General features: G+C 41.3%; 1 protein-coding gene across 3 annotated transcripts; it reads left to right on the top strand.

The window, feature by feature from the left end:
- The first annotated feature begins 1291 nt into the window (after positions 1-1291).
- Positions 1292-14253, top strand: brd1a (bromodomain containing 1a). Of its 3 annotated transcripts, XM_062443768.1 has the most exons (13): positions 1292-1593; positions 2457-3882; positions 4275-4431; positions 4645-4776; positions 4910-5038; positions 6310-6622; positions 6738-7100; positions 8453-9052; positions 9484-9625; positions 9834-9967; positions 10616-10725; positions 11173-11327; positions 12567-14253. In XM_062443768.1, the coding sequence occupies exons 2-13, from the start codon at positions 2474-2476 to the stop codon at positions 12748-12750; spliced, it is 3828 nt and encodes a 1275-aa protein (XP_062299752.1). In that variant the 5' UTR covers positions 1292-1593; positions 2457-2473; the 3' UTR covers positions 12751-14253. The 3 variants fall into 3 exon arrangements, 2 of the variants coding, with proteins under 2 accessions (XP_062299752.1, XP_062299753.1); XR_009927843.1 differs by lacking the exon at positions 12567-14253 and having other exon boundaries at positions 9834-10000; positions 11173-11197; XM_062443769.1 differs by lacking the exon at positions 10616-10725 and having other exon boundaries at positions 12567-12725.
- Positions 14254-15366: the final 1113 nt, after the last annotated feature.

The following is a 15366-nucleotide window of genomic DNA, read 5'->3' as shown; positions in this document are numbered from 1 at the left end:
CACATATACTTGGAATGAAACTGCCTCTTTTTTGAGGAGGAAATGGCTGGAAGTGATTGGCTTCAAAGCTACTGGTGGTTACATCTGATATTACTATTATTATGTTTGTGATAGAATTACGACGTGACTACTTATTAATAATGCAGAAAATGAGTGTTCTATGTGAGCTTTTTAATACAACATATGAGATCAGTATTGAGTCCACTTAACTAGTACCTAGTATTTTTTTTTTTTTTACTTTGGTAATAAATAGATAAATAAATGAACTCATAATATGTATGTAATATGTAATACTACCAATACCATGACTCCTACAACTACTACTAATAATAACAATAACTGTAATAACTGTAATATATATATATATATATATAATAACAATATATGTATAAATAAACCCATAATGCTACTGTGCAATACTACTACTACTACAACTACTACTACTAATAATAATAATGATAATAATAATAATAATAATAATAACAACAATAACAATATCTATAATACTACTGTAATCATAAATAAATAAACTCGTAATAGCCTACTACTCTGCAATACTTCTACTACTACTACTACTACTACTACTACTACGACTACGACTACTAATAATAACAACAATAATAATAATAGTTCAAAAAGCTAGTTTTCAGCAGCAGCTTAATAACTGTTAGTTTACACATTAACACACATTGAAAATACAGCTTGTTGCACTGAACTCAAGTGTTCAATAGCTGCTGCTGTAAGTTGCATTCACGGTCAGTCTGGGATTTAAAAAAACAAAAGGGAACTTGTCGTATTTACAAGACACAATAGGTTAGTGTGTTAAACCGACAGGGGGTTTCTTGACCTCAAGGACAATACTGGGCGAACTGGTCAGGGTGGGGCATCGCAACTGGTTTGTTGTTGTTCTTGCGTGTGTCCTGACTGTCCTCTGACTGTGACTAGAGGAGAAATGCTGAATCAAACAAGGCAATGCATCACTGAGACGTAGCAACTCATTCATTTATACATAATCCATCCCTGCTCACAGAGCTATACTATATGTGTCTCAGCTGACCCAGATAGTGCTACTGCCCTGATTCGCGCTTTGTTTGCAGCTTTGTGCGTGTGCAGCCTCGTAAGGATCGACAAAAAAAGGCAAATGCATTGATTGTGTGACAGACAGATGGGCTTTTGTGTGAAATCTGCGACTCACCACCAACATGACCTCTAGCGTCACACGTAGAGTAGTGCGTACGGGTGGGAGTTGTCTGCTCAAACGCATTGTTGTGTTGGGGGATGAGCCGTCCGTACTGCTGCTGCTGCTGTTTGCTCCTGGTCGACTGTGGCTAGCGACAGACTCTCTAGCCTATGAATGGTCCACAAAGCAGATAACTGTATCCACTGTAGAACCTACTATCGAAACCTAACAGGCACCAAGCAGCCATCTTTTCTCTTTTTTATGAGTAGCTGAAAACACCCCAGTATCGCCCGTTGGATGAGAACATTGTGTGAGGAAATAGAGCCGCTTAGCAGGCCGTGTCGCCATTGCTTTGTAAGGCTGCTGGCTAGCTACCGTCTGCTTCAACTAGCAAAGCTGTTCGTGAAGCCCAGGTATGTGTTTTTGTTTGGGTTTATTTGAATGTATGTGCTTTATGTGTGAACTGCAAGGAGGCTCTCGGTGCATTTGTTGTTTTTTAGCTTTACACGGTTACCAAGCGACGTAAACGTTTTTTAAAGAGCTCCTGTTTTGTTTGACGCCATTTGCTCTGTTTAAGGGGGGGTGGCTAGCCCGTCTTGCTAGTTAGCTGGCTGGCTAATGTTATTGTTAGCAACTTGGCCACTTTGTGAGTTGTGAGTGAAAAGGGTCATCTTATCTCTGCACCAAATAGCCAGGCGCTAAGTTCCGGTGCAGTCGTATTCACGGTGCCCTGCTTGGCCGCCTCCCACCGCGTTTAAATGCCTCTCATTGATAAAAAAAAAAAAAAAAAAAAACTAACGTACAGCTGGCTAGTGGCTTCATTATATTTCACAACATAAATAGTCACTCTAGTCCGAGGCAGTGACACCAATGAAAGCTGCACCTCCCTTTTGCTTTTCTTAGTCTGCTGGGAAGGTTAAAGTTAACCCAGTGCATTTAGATCACACAGTGTCACACTTCTTTTTGACTGTTTTGGACCGGATGTTTAAATTTGAAGAGCTTATGTATCAGTGTACAACAGGACATTAGCATAGCAGGTAACTATAATACATCTATTACACGCACAAATATCTTATTTGTTATCTCATTTGCAGGGAACTCATTACACTTTGATACTGCACCAATAATTGCTTGTGGTTGTTGTTTTCCTAACCCCTATAAGACGACTGCCTCAAAACACTGAATTGGACGTCCTCTGCTCTTCATATAATTTAATTGACTGCAGTGAAATGCATGCAGACCTCAAACTGTTTCTGTCCTTTCTCTGTCTCCACAGCAACACGGAGCTTCAAGATGAAGAAGAAAGCTCGGCAGCACCGGGTTGCGGTGCCGCAGAGGCCGCCATCTCCCATCAAACCTTCCCCCAACAAGCAGATCCTGACTTACGCCCAGGCACAGCGTATGGTGGAGCTTGATATCGATGGACGCGTCCATCGGCTCAGCGTATATGACAAGATGGAGGTGATCGCGGACGATAACCCCATGGTGCAGGAGATGATGGAGTGCACCAGCAATAAGGAGAATGCTGATAAACCGCAGCAACAGGTCCTCTTGAGGTCAGTCAGACTAAAAAACAACCAGGAGAAGAGAAACGCTGCACTGGGCATCACCAGTCATGGAGAGGGAGGCGGACATCATGTCGGTGGTATCGCCGGTCCGACTCTTCCAGACCCTAAATTTCGTACTGTGGAATATAACCTTCCAGCAGTTCCTAAGCGTCCAGCTGCCTTTTATAAATATCAAGAGAAGACTGAAGAAGAACTGGACGAGGAGACGGAGTACGACATGGACGAGGAAGATTACGCCTGGCTTGATTTGGTCAATGAAAAACGAAGAAGTGAAGGGATCAGTCAGATCTCTCACAACGTTTTTGAGTTCCTGGTTGATCGCTTTGAGAAAGAATCGTACCTGGAGAGCTTGGATAAAAGCAGTGAAAAGCAAGCTCCCATTGACGATGATGCTGTCTGCTGCATCTGTATGGACGGCGAGTGTCACAACAGCAACGCTATTCTATTTTGTGATATGTGCAACGTGGCCGTACACCAGGAATGTTACGGCGTTCCCTACATTCCTGAGGGCCAGTGGCTCTGCAGACATTGCCTCCAGTCACCCACCCAACCTGCAGACTGCATCCTTTGTCCCAGCAAGGGTGGAGCAGTAAAAAAGACAGAAGATGACCGCTGGGGCCACGTTGTATGCGCCCTTTGGGTCCCTGAGGTCGGCTTCTCTAACACAACCTTCATCGAACCCATTGATGGCATCAGCCACATTCCCCCAGCCCGCTGGAAGCTCACCTGCTACTTGTGTAAAGAAAAAGGCGTTGGGGCATGCATCCAGTGCCACAAAGCCAACTGTTACACCGCCTTCCACGTCAGCTGTGCCCAAAAGGCTGGTCTCTTCATGAAGATGGAGCCTATCAAAGACGTAACAGAGACGGGTGAGCCCACCTTCTCTGTGAAAAAGACAGCCTACTGTGGAGCTCACACACCTAATGGCTGCGTAAGGAGGCCACTTACAATCTATGATGATGCCAAGCCTAAAAACGGACTGTGTAAGAAAGTGGACAAGGGGAGAGGAGTCGGTAAAGGACAGTCAAAAGGAAAACAGAAGAAGAAGAGTAAGAGTAAGAAGCCTGAGCCTGAGCCTGAAGTTGAAAGTGAAGAACCAGCCCCAGTTACTGTGCCTACTTTTCCTGCTCACAGGTATAGATATGAGCTATGTTAAGGGTGGAAGATGTAATATTTTGTTATTTATCTCTATATTTAAGAAGATAAAGTTATGTTTACATTTATACTTGATGAGTGTGTGAGCAATGGAACAGAGAGGAACTTCTGTCTCTTTGGAGAACACCTGTAGGGCACGTGGCTTTGAAAATGGGACCCTGGCTAATGTTTGCCCTCAGTGAACTGTTAGTGTGAAATGGCGGTTAAATTCTGTGTGGCTGTTGAGTTTTATTATTAGTCTGAAAACCACAACCACAGGAAACCAGTATGTTCCCGTTGTCTGTTTTCTTGACTAACTTGACTGCTCAAGTACTGACTCTTGCTAGTTATCTGGCAGTATCCTTCTAATAACCGTTTTTCCCGTCCCCTAGGTTACAAAATATTCTCAACCAGGTGTCTATCCAGAAGAAGAAAGCGTTTGTGGAGCTGGTTCTAAATTACTGGACTCTTAAAAGGCAATCCAGGAATGGGCTTCCCCTGATCAGACGCCTCCAGACAAGCCTGCAGTCTCAGAAGAATGCGCAACCGGTTTGTTCATCAGTCAGTCAATCACAGAAGACTTTGAGTCTTCTTTTTGCTTTCTACTATGGAACAAGTAGTTTGTAAAACATGAAATATGTGTCATAAAGTGTCAATCATTCACAATTTTATTGTTTTGCCCTGTATGCTGTTGCTGTTATATGTTATCTATTCCACTCTATTCTTCAGTGCATTTATTTCTATGTCAATTCTCGTCTGCAGAAGCAGAATGAGGAGGAGACCAGAGCACTGAAGGACCAACTGAAGGAATGGCACCGGCTCCGGCACGACCTGGAGAGAGCCCGGCTGCTGCTGGAGCTAATCCGCAAGAGGGAGAAGCTCAAGAGGGAAGAGGTAAGTGGATGGATGTTTAACTGTTTGAATATTTAAGCAGGAGTGGGAGAAATTTTGCAAGGCAACAGCTAGATATGCAAAATGAATGAAACTATCTCATCTGCTAATGGTTTTCTTTTGCATCCTGATGCAGATTAAGTTCCAGGAGACTCTTCTTGAGATGCAGCTGACTCCCTTCAGTATTTTGCTCAGAGCCCTCTTGGACCAGCTCCTGGCTAAAGACCAAGCCAAGATCTTCGCCCAGCCGGTTGATGTCAACGAGGTGAACTTCAGTAGATGCTTTAAAACTGGATTTAACACATACTGTTCACCCATGCAAGAATATGTTGTAACTTACCTTTTTTTTTTACACAACAGTTTAATTTCACAAGGGATTTTTTTATGTGAATGTGCTTCAAGAGGTGTTCAATCCAGCTTTAAATGAAAACAGTGTTTTTAAACTGCCATACAGTGACTTGCTGTTTGATACACTGAAACTGGACTCACTGGTTTATATTTCATCATGTTCAGCACTTGTACCATGTAGCAACACGGTGTCTTGCATGATTCTATTGTGCTATTGTCAGGATGAAAGGCCACCAACAACATCAGGTCTGTTTTACCAGTTTTCCGGTGCTATACTTGGCTGGTGATTGTTTAAATTTCTTTTCGCAACAACATGAAACATAATCCAGGGTTTAAATACTTAAAGTTGACTGAAACCCAAGCAAGTTTTTTTTTATATCTATCTGTTTTTCTGCTTTTAGCTTAGCAAAGTGTACACAGGAATTTAAGGGAAAGTCAGAACAGCGTAATGATCGCTTAACCTTGTTAAGCGAATCATTGATTTCAGCTTGGCCGCGTCACACCATACAGACCTCAAACAACCGACACACAAAAATAGAATAACCACAGGCTTTTTCTTTCCTTCACACCGCCCCACCTCTGGCAAAAGTTGAACTCGAACACACCACAGAGACTTGCAACCAGCAGACAACCACTCACTCTGCTGCACAGGATCCAATCATGGTGACTTAAGTTATAAATCAACAACCCCATCCCCCCGAGTAGTCAGTGTTGAGCAATGTGACTTCCTGTTAACTGCTGTGTAACTTGAGAGTTAGGGCCACGGGCAGATGGCTATGTCTGTAAAAATTGAAGGGTGTCTCTTACTGTAAGCCCGGCTAGCTCAGTCGGTAGAGCATGAGACTCTTAATCTCAGGGTCGTGGGTTCGAGCCCCACGTTGGGCGCAGCTTTTGATTGTTTCAGTTCAGTACTAGTTGACTTTTCATGTTCTGGATGAGTTGTGCAACAGGTTTTGTTCACAATGAGACTGTTTAGTTTAGGAACTATGTTATACTCTTGAGTATAGTGTTAATAAAAGCTGTTTTACATACAACAGAGTAATAGCACCTGCCGACATAAATTACATTAGATGCTGCATGTAACATATTCAGATCTGGTAAAAAAAAAAGATGTGTAAAGTACAATGATATTTTCTCCTTTTTTGTTTAGCTTGAAAATAACTTTTATATATCTACTGTTTCCTGTAGGTGCCCGACTACCTCGACCACATCAAGCACCCGATGGATTTCTCCACCATGCGGCAGCGAATCGATGCCCAGAGCTACTGCAACTTGGAGCAGTTTGAGCATGACTTCAACCTCATTGTTGACAACTGCATGAAATACAACTCGAAGGATACATATTTCTACCGGGCTGCTGTTCGACTCCGAGACCAGGGCGGGGCGCTGCTTAGAAAGGCGCGGCGCGAGGTGGAAAGGATCGGCTTCGACATGGAAAGCGGCATGCATCTGACGGAAGCTCCTGAAATCAAAGCACCGCCATCCTTTTCTTGGGAGGACGGTACGCTAGAAGCAAAGATACATCTCTGCGTTTGTGAATTGTGAAAAACAAATAAAATGTGCTGAAAAAAACTCAACTTTTAATCTTGTGCTGATTGCTTCAATTCTCTCTTTAGTGGATCACCTGCTCGTGCCAGCCAATCGGGAGCACCTGTCACTGGACAAGCAGCTACAGCAGCTACTGGAGAAGTTCGATCTGACCTGCGCCATGAAGTCCAGCCCCTCCCGGAGCAAACGCATCAAGCTGTTAAAAAAGACCATCAATGACGTGCGCAACGAAATGAGCCTAAAGAGAGTCCTACCCTCCCACCACCATCACCATCACCACCACCACCACCATCACCACCACCACCACCACCGCTCTCCCTCCACAGCCCCTTCCACATCTGCATCATCTTCATCAGTTCCCTACCAGCCAGAGTCTAGTAAACCTAAAGCGGAAAAATTAAAGACTAATGGACACGTCCCAGACGATGAGGGTATGTATTGATTTGTTTCAGCTTTATAATGAAGTTAAATTATCTGGTTTTCTGTGCTCTTCACGTTTTCAGTAAGGCCCGACCAATACTGGATTTTAGGGCCAATACTGATATGAGAGATTAATAAAATTCCAATGAAGAAATACGCTGATAATCTTATAATATATACAGAATACATATATATATATAAACACACATTTTTTGCAGTGATCTCTCAAATGTGGTTATCAAACACATATGACAAAAGATATGGGTAATTGGATATATTAAACTTGAATTATTAAAACCTTAAAAAATAGCTCACATCGGACAACATACATGCCGATACTGATATATTTGTGATTAACAAAAGATTAACCCCACAACCCCAAACACAAAACATGGCCTCACAGAGCTAAAAAGTCACATGTTGTTTCCCTCCTCCCCATTATGTCTAAACATAGAGGTGTAGTCTCCTAGGTGCTTTTAGTACTATAACACATAATCATTACACTTAAACATTTGCAATGTTAAGAGCTGCACAGTCTACAGCAGGCAAAGAATCTGCAAGTTTTGTTGAAACTGAAAATTGCTCAAGAGGCTTACCGAAAAGAACAGACAAAACCTTTTGTGAACTCTTTATCCCAAATCACAGAACCAGATAGTGACATCTTAAGGATAACATAGAGGTGATGTTTGTGCTTTATCGGCAGAGAAAACAGGTTATAGGTGCATCCTCACAACATCTTTGTGTAGTCTCCTGAAACTGATCCCTGAACGGACCAAATGAGCACACCTCATGTTCCCAACTGAACGCCTGCCAGTACCAGAATCACAGCTCACATTTGTAAACAGTCATAACACAATGATGGGATCACACTGTGTCTGTGCAGTAGCTTTTTCACGCTCAAACTCGCAGCAGTCACATTAAGTCTGGTGAAGATGGCATTATAATGAGCAAGTGGAAAAAAAAGAAACGTAGAAGTGATTTTGTTCTCATATTTTTATTTATAGGAATGCTGCAGTATATTGCTAAATGGAGCCTTGTTTCTCTTATATGATAAACCTAAAAGCCATATGATCATTTGCAGCGTCAGCATTTCTGCAAACACAAGAACAAAGTATAAATATTGTAAAAGGAAAAATACATGAATATAAATAATAGAATCTGATGCACTGCACCCAAAAACCAAAGAAAATACAATTGTGCCTAATAATCAAAAACTATAAAAACAGCCTGTGTGCCCCACATGAATAATGTGTTTTACACTTAATGGTCACAGTTTAAATGATGAATGTTAGCTGTAAAAAGTGGAAAAATTCCAGCCGTGAATGGTTTATGAGTGCTTTTTTTCCCTTCTCCTACCCTCCAGGAGACAAATCTCTTCCTCCTAAACTGGAGCCTTCAGACTCTATTCCTCCTCTCATCCACTCAGACACAGACCCCGAACCCCCCACCCTCAAACCAATCGACGCTGCCCCGTACTGCGAAGACAAAACTCATGGCAAGGGCGCCAAGTTCGACAGGGAAATACCGGACCTGCTGTCATTGGCCCCGCGCCTCAATGGCCACTCCCACGACAGCCTCCAGAATTCTTTGCTAGACAAAGACGTGAGCGTGGTGGCCACGTCCACTCTCGCTGAGCCCACGGGCACCGTGAACCGCCGGACCGCCGTGCTCTTCCGCAAATCGAAGGCCTCCAGTCCACACAAGCCCCCGAGGAGTGGAGAGAAGGACGCTGACGGAGCTGACAGAGAAAAGGGCGAGGAAGGGGAGGTGGAGGGGGAGGAGGAAGACGAAGACGGCGCGCAGCTGGGCTCCAAATCCTTCCTGTCAGTGGTCATACCCAGGCTGGAGACGCTGCTTCATGGCAAGAAGCGGAAGCACAGTGGTGGCAGAGACAGCGAGGATGAGGGAGGGGATGGAGAGCATGAAGAGGAGGGCGAGTCCCCTGTTAAAAGGCTCGATACCGGTAAGAAGCTCAGAGAAAAACCCACTGGAAAAAAATGGGCTTTGAAATGACATGACAGGACGTTTTTTAAAACTGTCTGCACGGGTAGACGTTTCTTTTTAGTCGCTGTACGTGAGAGTTTGAATGACATTTCTTTAAACGCCTGATTAAATTAGTAAAGCAGCATTTAGCTCTGCTGCCAACAGCTGAAACTGGCAGTGTAAACATTGCAATTATCTGCCTACAAGTCTGCACACTCAAATCCCAAATTGCACAGACACTTGTTTACTCTTACACATCGTTTTTCTCGAATTAGATTAGAGGTTGATTTAACAACCTGTAGCTGGTGCAGATACATTTTGACAAGAGCGGCTCAGAAACGACTTCTGCACCAGAATTTTTCTAACTGGAGTTTGATTTTTTATTTTTTTTTCTCCTTCGTCTCCTTTCAGGCCTGTCAAGCGGTTTCCTTGAAGAAGAAGAGGAGAAGGAGCTTGAAGCGTCCAGTAGAGCCAGCAGACCTGTGGAACCACGTAGACGCTGTGCCTCTGAGTCCTCCATCTCCTCATGTAGCAGTCTGCCAGGAGGCACCAGGTAATCCACTAGATCAAAGATACATTTGATCACTGAAGCAGCAGCTGTACACGAATGAAGAAACACTGAATAATAAAACACTACCATGATAGAATTAGGGGGTAAAAATGTCAGTAATGTATCTTTTCTGTTTGAGTCATCATGACAACAGATGTTTGGTTCACACAGTTGACTCCTATTGTGTTTTTGTGTCGCGTTCTGTTGTCAGCACCATTCTCAGTCTTCCAAAATGTGGGAAAGGCAAACCCGCGTTGGTCCGGAGAAACACTGTGGACGATAAGAGTGAATTAATCGCCTGCATCGAAAATGGGAATTTCGCAAAAGCTGCAAGAATCGCCGCCGGTTCGTTGAATTCTTTGCATTTAGCTTGAAAAAGTATGCAACTGTGGACATTCACTTATTTAAAACAGGGTCAATATATACATCTACAAATTAATTTATGCAATGCAGCCTGTTGTAATAGAACTCATTGTGTATATTCCTGGATGTCTGCAGGTCCTGTAAACATTAAAATCTTTACAACTGTTTTGACAGGAGAATTGAAGGCATATTTCAGTTTAGCCTCGGCATCCAATATGGTCTTAAAAAGTTTAACTTTATAGAACATGCAGACACACTTGGTATTCATACACACATAAAAAGCAGGGTTGGAAATTAACAGCAGCTACCGGCCAAGTTCTTGTGACTTTTGGCAGTGACCGGCGAGTCTTTGCAACTCTGCCTCTCACACTTGGCATATAACCAGTCAGCATCTGGACATTCTTCCCTCGTCTAAAATTCACATTTGGCTGATTAAACAGGTAAAAGCCGCCACTAAATTCTAATATCTGTCGTTCACTGCTGCTTTTAAAGGGCAAAGTTAATTTCCCACCCTGATTCGCTCTGTGCTCTTGCACTTAAAGTGTGGCATGGCTTTGCAAATGTGCCGCTCTGTGTGTGTTTGTTTTAAACCCACACCTAACTTGTTTGATGTTGTTCCTGCTCCCATAGAGGTTGGCAACAGCAATATTTGGATGCCCACTAGTGCTGCAACAGTTGCATTGGAACCCCTAAAGCTAGTTTGGGCCAAATGTAGCGGATACCCTTCCTACCCTGCCTTGGTGAGTGTTTGTGGGAAGAGGAACGCATGACAATCACTGACTAATGTCTTTTTACTCACAAGTGTTGCTGCCACCTCTTCACATAGAGACACACTGGAACATAAATGTGATGTCTTATCCCACAGGGGGAAGCAATAGTTTTATGACAGCTGTTCTTTTTGGAGTCAAGTGGACAGATGGGAGAGAAAAAGATGGATTTAGTAGCATTTTTAACACGTTTTTCCTCTAGGTGGCAGCCTTTAACTGTTAACCAGTAATTTGACCTTAGCATGAAAGGACAAATAAGGGAAAGAATCCTGCTGCCACAAGCTGGTAGTGAGCATGCCATAGCGTGTGTGATTGGTATATTTACATGAACTATATGCTCCAACGATTAGATGTTTGCCATGCTTTAGCATTCATGAGCTTGCGTGTGAGTGTAACTCTCGCCTCCCCTGCTGTGTGTAGATCATCGACCCCCACATGCCGCGTGTGGGCTGCCAGCACAACGGGGTGTCCATCCCCATGCCCCCCATGGACGTGCTCCGCATCGGAGAACAGATGCAGTACAAAGCCGAAGAGAAACTCTACCTCGTCCTCTTCTTCGACAACAAGCGCAGCTGGTGAGTGTAGGAATGATTGAAGTCGACACAGGTGTCGACAAGGGTAAACCTGTCAAGCTGTCTGTCAGCTGATCATTATTCTTGTGGCTGCGTAGCATACATTTTCGAGCGACAACAAATGGCCCTCGCCTCAAGAGGCAATTGAAAGTTTCGCCTCCCATCAGCAGGAAAATGTTTGTGTGAAGATGCTACTGTAGTCTCTGTGTCACACTCATCATTACGTTATGATCATTATTGAGCCCTGAAAGTAATGAAATGCACTAAAAGGATATTAGTCAAGTTGAAAATTTAATACACCAATAAATAATGTTGGTAATTAAATTATTATTTAAACAAAATGCACAAAGAAACATCAAGCTTTATATTTTATACTTTTTATCAGTTGTTAAAACGTTTTTTCTCCTTTACCACCCATTGGTTGATTTCATAAATTAAAACTTCTTTAATCATATTCTTTCCTTATTTTTACCAAGCAGTTTTTCCCATTGTAAGGAAGTCCCAGATGCAATAGTAGTACTTTTAGGATTATTGTTACTAATTACTATTGCTGCTACTATAATGGTCTGTGAGTTCTCACCACAGTTTTCACCCATCCCCCTGACAAACTGCCTGCATAAAAACCTGTGATTTTAAGCATATGTGTGCTTTTGTGTCTGTGAACGCCTGCATGTTCTCCAAACTAGTGATGTAACAGTTAAGGAAAATATTCAAACATCTGCTAATTCCAGTGTCTCAAATTTGAGAATTTTCCTTCATTTCATAGATTAAGCAATTGATTGATTGATAAATAAACCTAATCGTTCATTGCATCCCTTTTCAAGCCTCATTAAAATCCATTAGCATCCAAGCATCTGCTCTAGCTTAATACTAGAGTCAGATCTTACATTGTTGTTATCATGGTAACTTAACTGGATCAAATTTTCAGCTACAATAGTTTCTTGCACTTACTTTCCATCCAAAAAAGGCAGCTGGCAGTTGAGCTGTGTGGCAAAAACAAAGCGGAGTTCAAAATCTGTCAACAAGATGTTTATGTTGAGACACAGGATGTTTTTTTCATCTGAAATGAAATAACATCAAAAAAAAGAATAAACATCTATTTATACCAATGATCTATATAGGTTTGTTTAAAATGAAGCTTTATTTAAAGTGAGAAATCCCAGTTTTTGCAAGAGACATGATATTTTCCCTTAAAGTATTCATTTTAAAATGTAATGTTTTCAATCTGTTTTCCCCTTCCAGGCAATGGCTTCCTAGATCCAAGATGGTTCCTCTGGGGATGGACAAGACCATCGACAAGATCAAAATGATGGAGGGACGCACATCCAGCATTCGCAAGGCTGTCCAGATCGCCTTCAGCCGTGCCATGAACCACCTGAGCATAGTGCAGGACGAGCCAGTCAGCGACCTCAGCGACGTAGACTGAAGACACTCACTGACTCTCTCTCCCTCACACACAAACACACAAACTCGTACCTCTCCTGTACCAAATACCTTCCTCTCCCCGCCCTCTCTCTGTCTCTGCAGGAGACTCAAATGTTTACTTGGCACCTGCTGTAACAGGTGGTGTCTCTCCTCATCCATTCCTACTTGTACACACTCCTACCATGTGCCGATGGGATACGGCTGCTGCTGAAATGAATGTGTCTATCCTACTTCTCCACCTCCAGGCTTGTAACTGTGCTTAGAGACTGCTTCTTTTGTCCCTCCACCCTCACTCCAACCACCATCATTCATCATTTCAAGGCAAAAAACATTAGTGATTGATTTCCCACACTTTGGTAAACTTACCAAACATTTCTCTGGACTCAAGATAAGAACTTCACACCAACCAATTGCTGGTAGATTTTTGGCTGCAGCTGATATGATTTTCTCTTGACTCAGCTGTAGCCAAAGTCTATGTTTATGTCAAAGTCACATTTCCATACTTTAAATCATGTCCATTTACAAGTACCTTCCTTTGTATTTAAACTGTAAATAATGTGTACAGTTGCCTGACACTAACTTATTTTGTAGTTTTGACATAAATGGGTACTGTACAGGAGTTTCTTAGTATTTATACTTGATGCTTTCTTGGCACTGAGGTGTGAGTGCTATTTTGCCAGTGCTGTATGATCAAGAAGAGAAAAAAAGCCTTAGTATTAAGGAGATTAGGGCTAAAAATTATCATGTTTTGAAAAGTATGAGAGTATTCCTTTTTTCATTTTTTTTTTAAGTTATTGAAGTTTATAATCGTAAGCTTCCATTTGGTATTAATCCTTTTTGTATTAAAATAGTTTTAGTATATTTTTGTTCCTATATATTTATATGATTTGAATACACAGTAATACAGTATGTAAGTCTCTGAAGCTCATACAGGCAGTCTGATGTTGTGGACACAGGACGTATATTGTTCTCAAGAAACCAAAAATGTTGCTACCCAGAATTTTTTGCTGATTGATTTTCCGTGTGATGTGTGAAATTGTTGCCAAAAAAAGGAGGAAAAAAAGTGAAAATGTATTTAATGTGATACATTTGACTGTTATTGATTTTTGCTGTAGTCGTAGGGAGATGTGCCTGCGTTAACTTATTGTAAAGTATTTGCATCACTTTATATTCAAGGAACGACGTGCAAATCGATTGTGGTAAAGTGACACATTTTGTGGTGGATACTTGCCTTCTTTTTAAGTAACCTTTTCTAACTTTTTTTTGTAGATGTAGACTTCAAGACATTTCATTTTATACTATTGCCAATTTTTTTCCTGGGTAGCATTGGGTAGTTTTGGTATATTTCATTTTGTATTTAACTGTAGTAGTTTTTTTAATCAGGTAATACAAAATATTGCTGGGACTGTTTTTTGTAGCAAAGCAAAAAATAAAAGATATAAACACATATTCCTCTTCCTTTTTCAGACATAAAGGTAATGTTTATAGTTTGAAAGATGTAATTTTTTTGGGCAGGGCAGTATAACAAAATAAAAAACAAACTCAGATTGGATAGTAGCAGCACATCAGATCATTAAAGTATTTTAATCTGGATTTTATATCCCCACACACCCAAAAGTAATGCTAATGAGCTGTTGATTGTCTGCCGGTCATTTTAAAATAATATTTTCACCTGAAATATTCATTGATATTTGTATTTGTGTGAGATAATTGAGGATGAGATATCTTAAGCCATGCTTTTAGTCTCTACCATGGGTCAACCTCCAAAAATACTTGATTCTACATTTCCTGTAATGCAACTTAAAAAAATCACTTTTCCGTAGAGCCCAACCTCTGTGTATGCATCACCCTGACCAACCTGTAGGAGCGCAGTGACCCGTACATGATTATCTCAAACACATATTGAAGATTTTTAATCCAATATGAAGGCTTGTCTGAAGATTAAACACAATACACACTACTGTAAAAATCTGAGAAGGGCTGAACATTTCATGAAACTTGTACTGTGATTGTGTAAAAAAAAGTATGTATGATATACGTATGTATATGTATATGTCTTGTTACTCTGTTTAAGGTTCTTCTGGTAGACTTTTACTAATAGACCATAATAACAAAGGTTCAAACAAAGTTGAATATTTTTAAAAAGTTTTATTGGGATTTGAAAGTTGTGGGGGAGGGTATGGGGTGTAGGTGGGTATGGGGGGGGGGGGGTGTTACTGGTTGGATTAAGAAAGGTATGAATGAGAAAATTAATTGAATAATTTGTTTAGTCCTAAAATAGTTTGGACTATTTTTTATGATTTGATTTGACTGAGATGGGGAAGGCGATGGGACTAGGAGGTGGGACAGGTGGGGGGTCAAAATAAAAAAAAATAAAAAATACAATATATGATAAAATATATAAAAATACAAAACATACTAAATGTGGAAAGAGTTAAATGCTAAAACAATTTGACAAATGTAGAATACTATAAATTGCATATTGACAATTAGAGGTATTAATTGATTGAATATTATTTGATACATTTTGGTGACAATTTAGCATGGCCAATTAACCTAAGCTGCATGTGTTTGGAGTGTGGGAGTAAACCAGAGCACCTGCAGGAAATCCACGCAA

Source organism: Scomber scombrus, chromosome 22 (genome assembly GCF_963691925.1).
Source record: "Scomber scombrus chromosome 22, fScoSco1.1, whole genome shotgun sequence".
NCBI lineage: Eukaryota > Metazoa > Chordata > Actinopteri > Scombriformes > Scombridae > Scomber > Scomber scombrus.
Note: the sequence above shows the minus strand (reverse complement) of the source record. Positions and strands in the feature narration are given on the sequence as shown.